General features: G+C 39.8%; 1 protein-coding gene across 1 annotated transcript in view; it reads left to right on the plus strand.

Moving 5' to 3' along the window:
• Fbxo15 (F-box protein 15) overlaps positions 1 to 2,158 on the plus strand; it is a 123,177-nt gene extending 121,019 nt beyond the window's left edge. Inside the window, exon 10 of the mRNA XM_087191273.1 lies at positions 815 to 2,158. Coding sequence (XP_087047399.1) covers positions 815 to 823 — 9 coding nt within the window. The 3' untranslated portion in view covers positions 824 to 2,158. The remainder of the gene's footprint in view (positions 1 to 814) is intronic.
• The last annotated feature ends 17,430 nt before the right edge of the window (positions 2,159 to 19,588 follow it).

Raw genomic sequence — 19,588 nt, forward strand, 5'->3', positions numbered from 1 at the left:
AGAATCGAAGCTCAGAGACCTTGTCTAAATTTTTTAATCTTTGGTGCCAAAGACAGCACCTCTTGTGCAAGAGGAAATGAGCAGTTACATTTTGAATAAATAACAACAGTAAAGAAGGGAGAGGTTAGAAGTATATAACTCCTAGTTAATTTGATTTTCTTTAGTAAAAATGGGTTTGGGAACTGATAATGGGCGAATAGCTAATTCCTGTATACAGCTGTTTTGATTTCAAAGTACCTTCACCTATTTATTCCTCCCAACAGCAGCGAAATAGTCATTCACCTGACATTTAGGGAGCATTTACTCTGTGCCAGATGTGCTGGCTGTTGTGTTTACAAAGATGCATTTGAGACAATTCCTGCAAAGGAAGTTCTTATAGTATGATGGAAAAAATCAATATTAACAGAGAATTACAATACAATGTGTGTGTATTTGAGTTCTCCAGAGAATCAGCTCCAGTGGGTTGTATCACACACACACCTGCGATGTTCAATTTGAAGACAAGGAAGAGGAAGCATCTCAGTGATTTTAAAGTATATGATATATTGTCATTTACTATAATCTCCATAAAGTAGAGTGGATCGCTTGAATTTGTTCCTTTTGTCTAACTGACAACCTTTTTTCTTTTTTTTTTGAGACAAGGTCTCACTATGTAATTCAGGCTGGCCTTGAACTCACTATGTAGCCCAGGCTGATCTCTAACTCATGGCAAACCTTCTGCCTAAGCCTCTCAAGTGCTAGGATTACAGGCATGTACCACCATACCCGGCCTTACTGACAAACTTTTAAAATTATCTGTTTCCTTAATTTACAGATGTATTAGTCACTTTTCTGCTGCTGGGAAAAAATCCGTGACACTTGCACCTTAAAGAAGAAGAGGTTTATTTTCATTTACAGTTTTCTGAGGGCTCAGTCTATGGTTGGCTGGCTCCAAGGGAGAAATGGCATGGCAGAAGAGCATGGTGAAGGAAAGCTGCTCAACCCATGGCAGCCAGGAAGCAAAGACAGAAGAGAGGAGCCAGGACAAGAATATACCCATCCAGGTCATGTCCGCAGTGACCACCTCTTCCAACCACTCCCCACCTCCAAACACATGTGACTTTTGTGACACATTTTAGATCCAAACCATAACAACAAATAAAAATTGCATGCATTTATGGTGTCCACAATGATAGTTTAAAATATGTATACATTGTGGGATGGTTAACGCAAATGAATTAATATATGCTTTATCAAGGTTAAAAAAGAAACCCTGTTAGTCCATGTTGGGTCACATGCCCACTCGAGCACATTGCTAGCCATCATACCCCTTAACAAAACATGTTGGGATCTTTTTACACTTGATCTTAGCCAAAAGGCAGACAAGTGATGCTGGGAGCTTTTTAAAGAAGGGGAATGGGCTAATCTGGCACCATGGAGGCATTTTCTACAAGAGTGCTAGTTGTCTTATTAGTGACTGATTTTGCCAAAGTATTTATTCTATAATCCCTGGAAACAGAGCAATTTTGACTTTTCTCCCCTCTACTCTCAGGGGACTCAAGAAGCTCCAGTGAGTTACAGGATATTAATTGCATCCTGCTTAGATGTTGATGAATCATAGAAGCAACAAGTACCTAATCTCCACTCTTCTCCAAATCTGCAGTCAAATCACTTTCAAGGCTCATCTCCAGTGGATTTTCAGCTACCATTTGAAAGGACTGTAAGGCATCCTAATACTTTGAATTAATCATGAGTCCAGCCTGCTGGACAATATTGCAATCAAAATAACAGAGGCCAAACTGTTCCAGTCAGAACAGGAATGTATGAACATAGCTTAACTCAGAAATATTACAGCTGCAGCCAACAAACTTCCAATCAAAAGAGACTCACCAGCAGTATCTAAAATTTTTTGGCTGTTAAATGTGCTTTTGTCACTAAAGGGATGTCAGCAGTGTAATTTCAGCTCAAACAAGGGATGGAATTGCAGTAATTATGGACTTTTGTGACCAGCACACTTCTAGCCAAATGATAGAGTTGAAGTTGTATCTTTTTGAACCAATTGAGTTCTGTCTTTTATATCAATTTCTGAGGAATGTAATTGTTATTAATAAGACATTAACAGGATATCATTTCCTTTGATGAGAATTTGTTCTCCCAATAAAAGTGAGTTATTAGAACAATTAGAAATTGTATCAGAGTCTGCCATCTAGACATGATTCATTATTTTCATCTTTTTGAAAATATGCTTCCTCTCTTTTCCCTCCCAATCTGTTTTAAATTATATGGAAGTCAAAAACTGCCCTTTTGTTCCTTTTGAAGATTTTATAACAACTTGCTTTTTGCAATGACTGTACAAGTTTAGAATGTTGCATTCTCCTTATCGTGAACTAGATTGTAGAGCCTAATAGAAAAGGAGAAGAAAAATCATCTTCTATTCTGTGCCAGGCATGGTGCAGACACCTTAAAATCATGTAACCCCAGTTTAGCCTTGAATCTGCACTGGAAAATGGGTATTGCTTTTTTATTGTTAGAAATGAGCCAGCTGGGTCATGGTATCAGAAAATACTGAAGATCACATAGGTGACCTAGTTGTGACACAGGTTATCCTACTTTAAATTCCAGGGTCTGTCTTCTAGGACATCCCTCTGTCCCCTGATTTACCTGCAGGGGTCATGAGCCTGTGCCCTCATGTGTTGGCCTAGACAGGAGGGAAAGCTGCCTTCCTGGGAGAGGAGAAATGGAAGGGCACTGGCTAGTGCTCTTGGAGCATCATAGGGGCATTCAGCACTTTGCAGGTGCCGTCTGCCATGTGCAATCTGTACTTTCTAAGAAGGTAGAATGGGGGTGTTCCTAGAAAGTGCACAGTGCATGGCTTGAATTGTCCAGGGAAAGGATAATTTGACTACTCAGCCCACCACCAGGCAGCTGTAGCCGGGGCAGGAAATTTAAAAAAACATGAAAAAAATCAAACCCCAATACCTTGTTCCTGTAAAAATTCATTGTTATAATCAATATTTTGTGATGGGGGAGAACTCAACTCTCATTTCCATGGAGCTGGTTGCCTGCTCTGGCTGCATACTTGTGCCTGTGGACTCAGAGTCAGCACAGGGCCTTTGCTCCACAGGAGGGAGCCACTGCTGCCTGCAGGGGGTACCACACAAAAATCAATGGAAAGGCTCATCTTCACTCTTTCTGACCTTCAGTCTCCACATGCACTGTGTACTGCAGCTCTGAGTCTCAGGTCCAAAGAAGATCTCTGTGTCTTTCAACAACCAGATTTCTAGATGTATTTTTTTCTGAAATGTCCTTTAACCTGAGTAAAAGTGTCTTGTAATGAAGAGGAATGAAAGCCCACACAGATTCTGGTGGACACCCAGGAATCCTCAGGGTGAGGCCAGGTACCTGGAGGGGTAGTTTTTTGGTGCCTAGCCTTCCTCAAGCAGCAGCAGCAGCAGCACAGTGAAACTTGAACTCAGAGGCTGCAGGCCCCCCAGGAGGGATGTGAAGTGACCATATTTGCATGTGAGGAAAAGGCCCTCAGCAGACTGAGGAGGAGGAAACAAGAATGGAAAGATAGAAATGTTGCTATAGAAATAAGATAGAAATGTTGCTGTGTTCCAAATTGAGAGGAACAAATAATTTGGAGACATTTTGGGGGAAGAATCTGTGGATTCTTTAATCTGACTTCTGATGACCTCTCTTGCTTCCTCCCTCCATGCCTCCTTGCCTTGCTTTGTCTTTGCTCAGCTCTTCCCTCTATTCTCCTCTGTCCTTGTATACACTCTTCCATCTCATGTTGTCAATGTTCCATCTTCCTGAAGATCTCAGTTGACAGCCTCCAGCTTTCTCTGATAACCATACTTCTGCCATACTGCAACCTGTCCTTACTTTGCATTCTGCCCCATTCTTTTATACCATTCCATACAACAGTGTTTGTGTGCATTTCCATGGACTTTCCCATCTTCCATCTACAACATAAGTTCATTGCGGGGTCCATGTTCATAGAGACTTCTCTTCTGCTGCATCCTCTGTGTGCAGCACAGGGTGGGCACACAGTGTGTCACACATACACACACACACAATACAGAATGAGACTAATGACACCAAGCTGCATGAAGCTATGTGGAATGAGTGGTGCTACTGGTTCTACCAAGTAACAATGTCTATTGTAGTGTTTGACATTTGAGTTTGGAGCGCAGAGAGAATTTGGGACTACAGGTAGAGATTGTGGAGCTCCATATTACCCATTAGAATTAGCTGAAGACAGTGAGTTTGTGGTGCTGGTTGGGGGAAAATATCTTCTGACTCCAGCAAGTTACTTAGCCCTCTTCGACTTTCAGTCTTTTTGTTTGCCAGTTGGGGCAATAACACCCACTTCAGGCTATGTGATTATTAAAAGTCTGGGAAGACTGATATCTGCCAGGAACTTAGCCTAGTATCTAGCACATGCTAGACAAATAATAGTGACTGAAAGAAGAGGGCAAAAGCAGAACCCAGAGGAAACGTTTAATGAATGTATGGGGGAGAATACAAGAAAAGAAATTAAAAAGGAGGAAGAGAGCTAGCATAAAGTTAGTTGCTGCTCTTCTTTATAATTGGAAAATGCAATGTAATTCTAAAGTTATATTTCACATTCTTATAAGTAATAACTCTTAAGTGGAACTTAAATAGTTTATGGATTTTCTTACTTTCTGGTATTTATTATATTTCAATGAATAAAGGTAAGGGAATATTTTGATGGAATTGTAATTTTAAAAATTGCTTTTACCAGGTATATCAAAATATACTGTGAATGTTTAAGTGAAAAAATTTATTACAGTAAGACACATTGCTATTAACCCCTCGAAAGCTCCCCGTGATCACAATTATCCTATTATTCATGCCACTTTCTGAAGTAGTTCTTGGAAGTCCTCTTCATGAGTGTCTTATAGGTATGATAAAAAAATACTGTGAATGATATTGGTGAGTGTCATTCAATGGAAAGGCAGGTTTGTAAAAATAAGCCTGTTCACCAAATCTGGTACTGTATGACTTCTGGCTCTTCCTCAAAGTAAAAACAACCATGAAAATTATGTTTTGAAAGTTACATTTTGAATGGATTCAGGACATCAAGGCAGCCATGACAGTGCAACTTAAAGACACAAAAGACGACTTCCAGAACTTCTTCAGCAAGTGGCAGGAGTAATGGGCTAGATGTGTTTAAAGCAAGGGGGAAATTTTTGAGGATTAATGATAAGGTGGCTTTTACTTTAATAAATTTAAAAAATTTAAATAATCACTAATTTTTAAATCACACCTTATATAGCATGTCACAGTATAAGTGCTATTTGCTCAAACCTGCTCTTTATTGGATATTTGCTTGTTTTATATCTTCAGCATGAAGAGTAGCTTTTAAATTTTTAAAAATTTTTATTTGTTCACATTTATAATACAATGGGAAATTGGCCCATGTACATAATACATCTCAGTTCTTCTTTTCCCCTTTGCCCACTCACCCCCTTCCCAACTTTTCTTTCTTTCTTTTTTTTCTGTACAAAACCTGAAATATTTTTACTTTTTTAAAACTTTGGTCTAAGTTGCCTTAGACCTGACGGACTCGATACAAGAGTAATATGAACTGGGAAATAAAACACTTTAATAGCCGTGATAAACTTTGTTAGAATTATACATGTTGCCAAAATAATAATAAAATTAAAAAGAGAGAAGAGAGAGGGAGAGAAAGAGAGAGAAGAACTTGCTGCCCGGGTTAGATTATAGAAATGCTTGACAAGGACAGGCCAAGGGATTTTAAAAACCCCAGTTCCGAATAAGCCTGGGACCCGGGAGACTCCCCCTCTGCCGGCCTCGGGCCCGGGGACCGAGTCCCTACTAACAGCAGCGGGAGTGGATAAGGCCTCTGCCCAGCTGCCTCTCCGCGTGGACAGAACATCCAGGTAATGGGTATATAAAGAAAGCTCGTAAGAAATGTACAAATATAAAAAGCTACCAACATTAATAAATTACGGCATCACAAAACACAGAAACACTTCACAAGGTGCTAGTAAAATAACTGTATCCCCAACCCCCTCGTCATACAAGAAGGAAAACAAAGAGCTGGTATGAAAGTTGAAGGTTCGTCTTCAAAATGTGTCTGAAATGGATCTTTTGTGTCCTATTGGCTTCTGTGAAGACAGAGTATAAGGCTGCGCAGACGCCACTTGTTTTTCAGGCAATACCTTAGTTCCTAAAAGGAAAATAAGAGTAAGATAACAACAAAAGAAAAGAAGGAAAAGGAAAAAGCACTGGAACCCAGCTGTCCATTCGAGTCAGCAAAAAACTCGTATAAAGGTTAATGAAGGACTCTATAGAAAGAAATTCCTAAAGATACTTTTGCTCTTATAAAAAAGAAGTCATTTAAAAAGCTATTTACCCGCTACATCCTATGAAAAATATGCTTCAGGAAGTACATCTAAAATTAAAATACAGGATGGCCTGAGAAACAAATCCAGCCCCTCCGTGTCGCGGGCAGACACAACATCCAGGTAGAGCCCACACCCGCGACACCTCCTGCTAACACGGGGAACAGAGAAGCGCTTGTCCACGCGCGCCCTTGAGCCACCGGCCACCACCGGGCCAAGACGCGCTTCTCCCAGTGCAGAGCCAGACGGGGCCCCGCCACCCACGTGGCTGAGCCTGGGCCACCCGGGCCTCAAGAGGTGGCGCCAACTTTTCATCTATAGAGTCTGTAGAAAAGCTAGACATGTTTGATTTAATTAAAAATTAGCTTCTATGAAAGAGGAATTTGAGAGGTAATTTCTATTACTAAAAGCTTAAACTATAAAAAGTAATTGTCCTAGAAATTTTATCAGGTTGAAATTTATTTTCATAATTAATAGTTTGATCAAGAAACGACTTAGAGTTTCCTATACACATAGGTGACAAATATGAGTGGCAGGGATAAATAGTCTACAAATGTCATCATCTATCCATGTGATTTCAAATCAATGGACTGTGAAAGTTTTCTGTCAGAAAAATTGATTGTTAGTCTTTAGGCCTACTACAAAATTATTCGTGCCATCCAGACATTAACAATATTCTTCCCATCATGTAGTTTTCATTGTAGCCTTGCCCATTGAACCTTGACTATCAGAAAATATTATGTATGACATTATCACAGGACGAAGGTGGCAGAGTGTGGTGAGGCAGAAATGTAGGCATCTCACACTCACAAAGAAAGTCTGACACTCATTAATGAAAGAAAAATTAAAAGAATAACAAGAGACTGTTTCGATGTGCTGAATTAGAGAAGACGATTAGAAAATACCTTGTGTTGTTAGATCATCTGTGAGGAGATTAGAGGTCTCGTTCACAGCTGGTGGGAGTATAATGGGGACAAATTTATTGAGAGTAATTTGGCCAGAATCATAGAAAGTTTAATGCTTTGATGCTGTAATAACATGTTCATAATTTATTCAAAGGAACTAGTGAACTATTTCCCCCAAATATGTGTATAAGAATAGTCACTACAGATGTCAAGGATAATAGTGAAAATGTGGATGCCACTAATTGCCAGGCAATAGGGAAATCATTACATGCATATGTTTGTAAGAGGAAATACTTTATGGCATTAAAAAGTCACATTGCAGAAGTATGAAAATGTTAAATAAAAATGAAGAGTAGTTCTAAGTGCAAAAAAGCAGAATACAGCATAGTTTTTAAATATGCATGCCACAGACATTCATGTAAACAGATTATTTTGAGGCCTCTTGGGTTATAATATATCAATTTATTATTCCTAATTTTTCTGTAGTTTTGCTTGGCTCTTTCTTGTTGGGCAGAGATTGCCTGGCTCCAGGGGTTTGGCGGGGGGCCCCTTACAGGACAGTATTCACTTGGGGACTGGGTTGGGGTGGATGTTCTATGAAATCATCACTCCCAGATCTGGGGCTTCTGTTCTCCCTCACACAGCCTCTCGACATAGATGTTGGGCTTCCTACCAGCAGGGTGGCCTGGGGTAGACAGAGTTCTTCTGTGAAACCTGACTTTCCCCTGAGAAAAAGCAGAGCCTGCCAGGTCTCTTAGGCTAGACCAAAGCTGACATAACAACACCTCTGCCATATGCATTGGATAAGAGTCACAAAGCCAGTTTCAGAGCAGAGTTTTTATGTATACTGTGATCACTAATCTTGATATATCAACTTTATCAGGTTAAGAAATGCTTAGTAGATTAGTAAATCATGCTCATGGATATGTCTGGGTGGGTCATGGAGAAGACTTTGGGTACTATATATGGCCCCTGGCCCCTTCCTCCCTGGCACTGTGCTTCCTGGGCACCATGAACTAAGCAGCTTCTCCTCCATGCCCTTCTGCCATGATGTCTCTGTCTTTGAGCCAGGCTGTCATGGACTGGAATCATGAGCAGATTAAACCTCTTCTCCTAAGTTGTAGGTGTTGGGTATTGTGTCTCAGCAATGAGAAATTTGGCTAACACATACACTTTCTGTTGCCTTCAAATTATTTACACTGAATGTCTACTTTATAGTTATCAAAAACAAAACAAAACAAATCCCAACCTTCACTATACCAATTATAATTGTATATAATAGGGCATTATAATAGGGTTTGAATTCCACCTTTATTATTTACTGTGTAATTGGAAGGACTACTTATATATGTTAGCCCATAATTACTTCGTGTATTAAGTAGGAATAATAGTAAGACCTCCATGAGGACTAAAGTGGACAAGATCTATAAGATGTGAATCAAGGTGCCCAGGAAACATTATTTATTCTTCTTCATTTTGACATATTCTCTTAGAGCTTTGATATGTGTATTCATCAGCTTCCTCATTGCTGGGACAAAATACCTGACATTTGCAATTTAAAAGGAGTGAGATTTATTTTGGCTCATAGTTTTAGTGGGCTCAGTTCATCTACAGCTGGTTCCAAGGCACAGACTTGCAGGTAACTTGCCCATGCTCATCTTTTGCTGGCTGGAAGAAAAGCATAGGGGAAAAACCAGAAAGGTGGCCAGGACAGATATAATCCTTAAGGTTATGCTTCCATGACCCATTTCTTGTCACCAAGCTCCACCTCCTAATAGCACATTTCCCTATTGTGCCTTCACAGTCTAGTCACCTCTCCTGGGATCTCTTAATCGAGTGAAGTTGATGGTCATGATTAACAGGCACAATATGCAACTGGCATGGCATCATCTTGTTCATATTTTTCAGCTATTTTGAACTTTGTGACATTGCATATTACTTTGTTTTACTAATCCAAACTCAGTAGGTTTATTTGCTCAAACAGAAAAAGAATTCATCAAGAAATATTTCTGCACTGGAGAGAAAATTTTCAGTCTCATCACTAAATGCTGTTTACTATACTCTGTGTAGACTTGTTCAGAGAATGAAGGCTTTTTTTCCCATGGATCTTAAATACAAGTTCCATAGGAAGACCAGCTGGACTGGTCAGGATACAGTGTGAATTGTACAGGTAGCCTGGTGGAGGAACCCAGGCAGGTCTAGTATGCAGAAGATCCAGATTCTTGTTTGGCTCTATAGCTAAGAGATTGCAGCTTTAGGAACACAATTTTCTCTATTTAGTTTTGGAATATTTAAGATATGAAATACAGGTGGAGGTGGTTTCTTATTTAAATTTTAACACATGCATATATCATATTTTGATCATATGCATCTCCACATTTCCCTCCCTTACAGTCCCTTTACCTACCTTTAATTCCTTCCTCCAGTCTAACAATAGTCTTCCATCTACTTTCATGCTGGTTTTTTTGTTCCTGGAACCAGGGATCGAACTCAGTACCTTGTGCTTGAGAGGCAGGCACACCACCACTGAGCTAAATCCCTGGCCTCTCATGCTATGTTTTAAAATAGATTCCACATATTGGGGGAACACGTAATACAGTACTTGTCTTTATGAGCCTGGCTTATTTTGCTTAACATGATGATTTCAAGTCCTCTTCATTTTCCCACAAATGGCATAATTTGGATCCTTTGTATGCTGAATAATACTCTATTGTGAAAAGATACATTTTCTTTAACCATTCATCAGTTGATGGGGACCTAGGCTGGTTCCATAACTTGATTATTGTGAATTATGCCACAATTAACAAGGATTTGCAGGTATCCCTGTATGTTGACTTTAATTCCTTTGTACGTTGACTTTAATTCCTTTGTATGTATAGCAAAGGACAGTGTATGGTCATATGGTAGTTCTACCATTTTTTATGGAAACTCCATGCTGACTTCCATAATGGTTGTACTAATTTACAGGCCCAGCAGTGTAGAAGAGGTCCCTTTTTCCTGCCCCCCCCTTGCCAGCCTTTTTTATATATATATTCTTGATAATAGCCATTCTGCCTGGGGTAAAATGAAATTGTAATGTAATTTGACTTGCATTTCACTAATGGCTAAAGATATCAAACATTTTTCATGTACTTATTGGCCATATATACAGTAAGTCCCTGATTTAAGAACATTCAAGTTGCATACTTCATAAGTGTACTGTATAAGATTCACAGGTGTACTCTATAAGACTCACTTTGTTCGATTACAAATGAAGCCGATTTATGAACATTTTCCAGGAATAGAACTTATTCATAAGTTCATAACTTGTTCATAAGTCGGGTACTTCCTGTAATTCTTCTTTTAAGAAGTGTCTGTTCAATTCCTTGTCAATTTATTGATTTGGCTTCTTGTGTTTTGATGTTAAGCTTTTGTGTTTATGTTTTTGGATATTAATCCTCTACTGGAGTGTAGATGGCAAAGATTTTCTCCCATTCTGTAGGCTCAGATTATGGTGATTTCTAATTTTCCCATCAGATCCTTCCAGATTCCAGGGATCACCTCCCTTCTTTCTTTTCTTCCCCAAGTTGTTATTTTCCAGTGTCTGGATTCTAAATCTTGGAGAGACTGATTTGTTGCTGCTCTGCCATCTTCCTGGAAATCTCAGATTATGGTGATTTCTAAAAATTCTTTCAGCTAAAATATTGACTGTACAAGTTTAAGTTCATGTCAAAAAAACTAGAAGAAATGTTTAATGCCTCTAATTATTTTGAGAGAGAATTGAAGGCTAATGCTCACCAGGGAAACTTGTATCATCTAATGCATGGGGAGCGATGGGACTTTGGACACTAGTTTCTGTTTTAAATATTACCATTGATCTGCAGGTTGACCTGTGGGAAATGAAATCCTATCTATACTCCTTTATGGATCTCACAGCATTTTTTCTTCTTACTTGAAAAGGTTGTTACGAGAGGATTATTCCCCAAGGATGATATTCTCCAAAAGGATGAGATTCATAGGGCTGCATGATATTTTAGCATTAATGAAAAAACTCTAGGAAAATGAACCCAAAGTATAATCATAAACACGAATGGACTCTCATCAGCAATCTAGAAGTCAGCATAGTTCTTAGCTTTTACAAAATCTCCAACTCAGGCCTGCCTCTTGTAATTGTGACTGCTACTTTGGACATACAGTCTTGCATGGAAAGAAACATCTGGGGTCATTGAAGGAATGCTGTTTGAAAGGCTGCCAACAGGCTCTCTTATTTGGAATTCTGCTTATCTCACACATGACGACTTTTAGATATAAGGTACAACATCAAATCATATTGCTTGACTTTCATAAAACTGATTTTTTAAAAAGTGAAGAGTTGAGAAATCAATAAAAAGACATGAATGATGATAGCAATGTTAAATGGAAATCAATCAATAAATCTATTTATCCATCTAATAAGATAAAGCTTCCCATCCAGCAGATTGGTAAAAATGAAAAAGTCAAATGATACCAAGTTTTGGTGGTGGCTCTAAAAGTGAGTATATCTATTTTCCAAGCAACTTTTATAAAAAAAAAGATGTGTCCTTTGATCTAGCAATTTCAGTCCTGAGCATCTTAGCGAAACCTTATGCATGTGCATTGAGAGCCTTGTATTACTGTGTTTATAGTGGGATCATTCATTACTTCCAAACTTTGGAAACAATCCATCAGCAGCAATAGGACTGACAAGTGAATTTGGGCATGTTCTGACAGCAGTGAAAATGAACTATAGGTACATGCATCAACCAGAAGAGTCTCATAGAGTTATTGTATTAGTTTGAAGGGGCTGCCCTAACATGTATGAATCAGGTGGCCTAAAAAACAGAAATTTATTGTCTTAAAGTTCTAAGGCTAGAAGCCTGAAAGCAAAGTGTTAACAGGGCTGATTCCTTCTGAGGGCCGTGAGGGAGAATCTATTCCAAGTCTCTCTGGCTTATGGATGATAGTCTTCTCTATATTATCTTTGCACTAAGTTCATCTCTGTGTTCAAATTTTCCCTTTTTATAAAGGATACTGGGGATATTGGTTTAGGGTTCACCCTAAATACCCCATTTTAATATGATCGTCTCTGTAAACAACTTATTTCCAAATAAGGTCAGATTCTGAGGTACTGGGTATTAGGTCTTCAATATATGAATTTAGGGGATGCAATTCAACCCATAACAATCATTCTTTATATTATATAATCAGTTTATGAATAATTTACTTGTGTTTGTCAATTAAAATGTGTATGCACATTAGTCCACCACACTGAAGAGTACACCCTAAGCTTTCAAAAGATTTTCAACAAGATCTAGACCTTCGTAAAAGTTAGGAATCATTTTCAGACTAAAAGTAGGATATCTAACAGGAAGGTTATTAATGCTATAGAAGTTTACAAGGCAAGAAAAACATTTGAATCTTACTTGTAGGCATTTAAGTAAGGTATTTTTGTTTGAAATTACTATGCACACATATACATATATACATATATATATATATTGCTTACTATGGGGAGTTTTATTAATAAATCATCTTGTTCATCTTTCTGCCTTTAAGAAGGATTACATTTAAGCCATTTCAGATATATAGTTGCCCAACTTTCTATGAAAAATCTCTTCTAGCATAACATTTATCACCTAACCCACTTTCTTTATTGTGTGCCTTTAAACATGGGACATGTTTAAGACAATATGAGGGCAATCACGTAGTTCATAAACTTCCGACGAATTCTCCTGTATAAAGGCTGGCCTTTGAGGCTGCATTTTGCAGCTATCATAAGAAGGAAACCCTGGAGAATGACCTTGCTGAGTAAGTCTCACCATTTACCCATATTTTTGCTTTGGGGCCTGGGAGTCTCTGTTATCATCATGAGGTTGGTCCCTGCCTAGGCAAACATGTGCATCTTAGCAGTACTGGAACTAGGTTTCTTTACATTGGAACTTTATAAAAGAGGACACAAGCATTAAGAGTAATTAAAATTATATTCTAAAAGAAGAAAACTCTACATTTTACTGTATATTAATTTAAACATATTAAACACACTGTAAAGATTTCCTTGGGATTTTGACATAAGTATTTGTGTTTCCTCCACTAAGCGGGTAATGAAGATACTTAACCACAGGGATGCAGAGAATGCTCAGTTCTCCCAGTCTGACCTCCGTTCCTGGTTCTACTGGTGACCACCTGCTGATGGAAGAGATACTTTCTGATTGAAGTCAAGTTGCACAGTCTACTCAACTGGATGAAGTGAAGCTCTATATACTACCACCAAATATTCCCTACAGCCAGCAGCAGTTAGAATGGATCCTCCAAGGCACAGAATTATCTTTAAAGAATTAAAAAATATTAATCTTCTATAAGAAAGTCACAACACTGTTTCTTTTTTTTTTTTACAACACTGTTTCTAAAGGCAGAATGGGTTCACTGCAGTGTTTAGTGTGTAGTGACAGATAGCTGCCACTGGGCTGTGAATGTCAGTGAGCCCATACTTGAGAAAAAAGGAGGATGACTTGGGTAACAGTGGGTAATCTCATGACACCGGCTATTTTAATGTGGGCAGCTCTCTCACGGGTTGGAGGGTAATAACTGTTGTAAAGTGTGGCATTGCAAGTATGTCCAGGGAACCTGTCTATACGGGTATGTAAGTATCTAGTGCTAAATGCCTCTCCTTCATCCTTTGGCTTTTTCAGATTCAGTGTAACAGGCCAAAAACCTTCTGATGTATTGGTAAGCCAGATTCTCTGCTGGCTCTAAGTCTGTAGTTGAGGTTAAGTGCTGAAAAAAAGGTCAGGGATTACTTATGACAGAAAGACCATGGGTCAGAAAGAAGGAAAATAATGATAAATAAAATGTCCCCGTGGGATAGTGAGGGAAAGCTGCATTTTTTCCGTGAGCATGAAGAATGGCTGTGAGGGTCAAGGGGGTGATAGAAAACTGAATCCTCTGGCTTTTACTCTTTTGGCCCTAATTCTCCAGGTAGCAGAAACAATGGTAAAAGAAGAGAAACCCACAGTAGGTATATGAAAAAGCAAGAAGAAAAGAAGCTTTTGATTGACTTTCCATCTGGAAGCTGGACTGTCCTTTGGGTGCTTCAGCAACTGTAGGTTAGAAACCTGTTATCTGGCAGGGTCAGGCCACTGGCCACTTGGACTTTCAGTCTTTAAACCTCATTTCAGTAACTGATCACTTGTAAGGAAATAAAATACCATTGCTGGAATTGTCATAAATTGGGGCTAAAGTAAGTAGCATGAAGTGGGGGTGAATAATTGGATTTACATTTTTGAAGAAGGAGCCATGGTAGGTCTCACGGACCAGCAAGAAGGAAAGCAACCATGCTCAAGGCCTGTGTGTGTCAAAGCTGAGGGTTTCAAATGTGTGCAATCACCATTGTATATAACGTGTTACATGTCTAATGTACACACCACACAAACTATACTTAGCATTTGTAAATTTAATTTTCAGTGCAAATATCTTTGCTGAATTCATCTTATTTTCATACACATCAAATTCAAATGTCTGATTTTATTAATTTTTATTAAGAGCCTACATCTGGAATTGTGCCAGTTACAAAAGGCTCCCCATGTCAGTAGCAGCAGAAAAAGACTGAAATCTTTGAGGAAGGCCTGGGAAAGGGACATCTCCCAGATCCCATCCCAGTGTCTCCTAGTGTGGCTCTTCCAGACTCTCCTCTTATGCATTTGGATGGCAGCTGGCTTTGGCCTAATAGGAATGTTGAGAAATAAGGAGAAATCAACGGGGGAAGAAAGGCAGGGGCAGGGAGGCAAGGGTGTACCAAACATCTCCAATTTGCTCTTGATTTAACGATGAATCTCCCAGATCTGTGTCTGCAGATGACTCTTGTTCAACAAAGCCTCTGTTAAATTCATGCAAAGTTCCTAGTCTTCAAAATCGTGTACATTCTCATCCAATAGAATTAAAGGATACATTTACTTGCTTTATGGATTCAAAAGTTGTGTTTTAGGCAAAAAGGCTCTTTCTCAGCTGTGAGGGAAAAGAAAAATCTAAGGACCATTATAGGAAAAAATTGACCACATTATATTCTTTGTTTTAAGCTGAAGGAGAAGACTAATGTTTTAAACATATACAGTACTGAAAATCATGGTATTTTAAAATGAATCACCACATGATTTAATCATTGTTAATCTAGAACTGAATAAATTCTGAAAGACTCCCTGCTGCTGACTTTGCTTAGTTTAGGATTTACTACCTTTTATTATCCTTTGAGAGCAGGAAGTCTGAATAAATTACCTCTGGATTCAAAGTTTCTGCTTTCTAACTTGTTTTGCTTCCTTTTAATTTCTCTGAGAAGAAAGACAAATAAGTTATTTGGATGCTTTACATTGTATCAAATCCATGCTTCAGTCACAGAACCTTGGTTGGTACCTTGTGGACTCTCACTATGCATCTTGAAATTTGGGTGGATTCCGTCTGTTTGTCAGAAACCATGCCTGATAAGAGTTTGTTTCAGAGAGTGGGTGTCAATATTGCTGACTGACTGACTTGCCCACTTAAGAAGAAGTTCAATCTGTTGGCAGTTTTGGTTATAGTCCTGTTAAGAGGCAATGTAACTGCAGTTTATGTAAACAGGGACAAAGACTCATGGAGCTAGCCTTACTGCTTCTGGAAGAAGACAAGTGTTTTTGTGGGGTGTTTTGAGGAGTGCCAGGAAGCACCAACCCTGTGCCTGCAATCCTGATGTTACCCTGTTCGTGAACCTCTGCTTAGCATTAAGTCACATTCTGTGTTAAAGCACAAATTGGCTAGGGGCTAGCTGCTCAGCTATTGCCAGCAGTAACATCTATACAATTGTTAGCTGTCAGGAGGAACATCTAAGTGTGTGTTAGTTGTCAAATCTTTTCAGAAGCAGCTTCTTTAGGGTAGGCTTTGATGAGAGAAGGGCATAAAGACAGGGCCAGGACTTAGGACAGACTGACAGTTCACAGTCCATACCAGTTCATTCTAGGGTCTGCCTGTGTGTATTGGGGTAGTATCAACATGATCTTGAGATAACAGCATAAGCTGAGAACTCAGTCATTTTGCCAAGGGTGGTGGTGGACGTTATTTGAGGTTACGTTTTTTTCAGCCTTCTCATTTTGCCAGGCTGTGTTCTGGTGAATGGAAGCAGGAGGTGGAGGAACATTGGTGGGGGTTTCTCTGCCCAACTCGTATGTGCTGGGTCAGGTGGGGCTTGCTGCAAACAGCTTGTCTGCAGAGGTGAGGCCCTGAACCTCCAGTCCTGACGATTCCTTCTCCTCCCCTCCCATGACATTTTGATGATCCCTTGGCTTTAACTATTCCATCGTGTTGCTTCTTTCCTCCCATCTCAATTGTCTGGCTCCTTCCACCAAAATAAATAGAAGTTCAAGACCAGTTTTCTCTCTCAGCTCATAGTAGAGTCCTAAGCCCAAGCTGCTCATCCAAAGCACCACCCATTCAGTTGAGTCCCGCCACCTCTTGGAACAGGAACAGAGTGTGGCCAGATGTTGGGCGGGGAGGGTCCTACTGGTGCTGTCTGATTTGTACTGACCACAGGAGTGCTCCTTGACCTTGGTCTTGAGTATGCCAATAGTCTCCCCTAGAAAAGCAGGCCCAAGAAGAACAGATTGGAGGAAGAGGCCACATCTCCAGCTCTCCACCATCCCCACCGTGGGTGTGTCTTATGACAACAGCCTCCCAAGTGCTGGGTTCACAGGCATGTGGAATTTTATCAAAATGTTAAGTGTATTTCTTTTCATGCAAACTCCCTACTGAAATGAGTGAGTGTTTTTTGAGGAACCAGCCCACATGACCCCTTTTAGGAAGCGAGAGAAGATGGCAAGTGGGAACCACCATGAGCTTGGAACTTGAAGCCTCTTTAAGATGAAACATTAGATTTTTGGTCTGAATTTAACACCCCTAAGTAAAGAAGAAAGGATAGCTTGAGGACATTTTACGGTGAATATTTTTTAAAGTTGGGAAAATGGTCTCTGCTCCACTTCTTCAAAACCTCTCTGTGGAACGAGGTTTAAAAAGCAGAGCTACATTTGGTGTACAGGAATGGCCTTGCTACCTGAGACCATCATGGCAGGACAGTCTTTTCTGTGGATTAGGACATCTCCATAACTGTAGTCTCTATTATGAGCACCTATGGGGTGGCCTGCCCTTGGGACAGGAAGCCACTGTTCACATCAGAATTGACAGTGACAGAGTTTGTCAGATCTTATTAGCATGTGGCCAGAACCAACCCCCACCATAAGCCAGAGAGCTTCATGTTTCAGTTTAACACAGTTTCTAAGGCATTTTGGGATCCTTTTAATCCAAAATGTGTTAAGTTGCTGCTACCCCTTCATTCAAACTAGCATAATTGGTGGCTCTGAAATTAGCCCCCACAAAAGAAGACAGACTATAATGCTGTTACTCACCTTGTAATGAGAACTTTATAGAGGTGGTGGGAGTCAAGAGCTTGGAATATTTATGAAGCTTCTTGATTGACTCCTTTTACATTTATTCTCAAGTCACAATTCCGACTACATACTGAGACAGCCAGATAACTATTTAAAGAAGCACCTTATTTTTGGAAATGTTATTTTTTTCCTAAAAGGGTAAGAGACTTTAGCAACTTTTTTTTTTCCTAGAGAACTTTGTCAACTTGATGATGATTTGGCAAGAAAAAGTTTCAACGAGGACTATAGAGTGTCATTGGATTTGGGAGTTGGAAGGGATCTTAAGTTCCAACTGACTTTTATTTTTTTCTTTTTAGTACTGGAGATTGGACTCAGGGCTTTCACACTGAGTTACATTTGAGCTTTTTTTAATTTTTAAATTTTGAGACAGGGTCTTGCTAAGTCACTAAATCTGGGCTCAAACTTGTGATTCTTCTTCCTTACCTTCCCAGAATACTGGAATTATGGGTGTGAGCCCCCCCACTTGGCCTAATTACCATTTGTTTCTACAAATGAACAAAAGACAACACAGACAGGGGAGTTGGTACCTCCCAGATCACAGCGGGCATCACTGGAAGATGATCTCTTAGAGCCTGGGCCTCTGGGATTCTTGCTCCTTCCTTTTCCAGCCTGGAACTGTATCTTCCTTCCCTACTTCAGAACTGTTCTGTGGCTGGTCTTAGACTGACCAGGTTCTTCCTGATTTTTCCACTTGTACTTCTCCAGAATTATTAACTATCAATATGCTGAGGATACACCCTCCTAAGATAGGGAGGGACTGGGCAGCACCTTCCGGGCAGTGTTCCAATGTGCCTTAGAAACAGGATGTCCTTCAGTGCTTTAGTCCTGCATGTCATCTCACCCCAGGGTCTAGAACTCTGGCGAGGGGCCTGCTCTCTGAGGTCTCCCAGCTCTGGTGCCAATAGGACCATCCACCCTGGCAGCTTTTCTGTCCTTGGGAGACTGGCTGTCTATGCACCTGAGGCTTCTGTTGTCCCTGGCAGTGCTGGTCCAAAGGTAATAAGCCCACTTCCCGTGACTTGTGTGGAGTATTCTGCCTTGCTAGACTGCCTCCTTTTAGATTATTCCAATGTGTGTTTATTCTGAGCAGAGTTGTCTTAAATTGGGCATATATACTTGCAGGTACTGCAGGAATTTGCTTCAGATGATCATGAAGGTACCCATGGTCTGTGAAGTAGTCACAAATGTTTTTCAGATATGCACTTTTCAGAGGAAAAATGTCTTATACCATTTACTATGTTCTCTAGAAGGAATCTGGACTTAAAAACCCTCAAGAATGATTTTCATCAGACTTTTCCAAGGACGAGAGGTGGGACAGCTCTTCTTTCATTCCCTCCCTTTAAGAGCTTTTTATTAAATGCTGACCATGTAGCTGACTTTTAGCTAAATTGATTGATTCTTTGTACTTCCAGCAAAAGAGTGGGTATTGTCCCAGATTGTATAGCCTTGAATTTCACTGAAGTCTTTCATTCTCATTTCCTAGTCTACTTTAGGTATTATGTATTATTTCACCTGATGGAAGAATTATTCGAAACGGGTGAAGTTCCAACCTGCTGGTCTTCTGGGTTATCAATATTATGATCAATGCTTTAAAAATGAAGGAAAAGGCTCCTGGTGTCAGTGTGCTGGGTGCCCTTAATCTTTGGACAGCTGGAAGGCTCATCATCAATTCAATCCTGATCTTCCTCACTGGAAAGAAAGGAGGTGCCACTCTAGGTATCATAGCACTTGGGAGCAAGAATCCACAGGAACATCCTTGTAATGGAAACTGGTTTTTGTTCTTGCAAATAGCTTGACCTGGAAGCTTTGCAGACCATAATATAGGGACACAACTGTTGAGTGCTTT

The sequence above is a fragment of the Heterocephalus glaber genome, unplaced genomic scaffold, assembly GCF_053883595.1.
Source record: "Heterocephalus glaber isolate CG9 unplaced genomic scaffold, H.glaber_assembly_v1.0 deba00000331, whole genome shotgun sequence".
Taxonomy (NCBI): Eukaryota; Metazoa; Chordata; class Mammalia; order Rodentia; family Bathyergidae; genus Heterocephalus; species Heterocephalus glaber.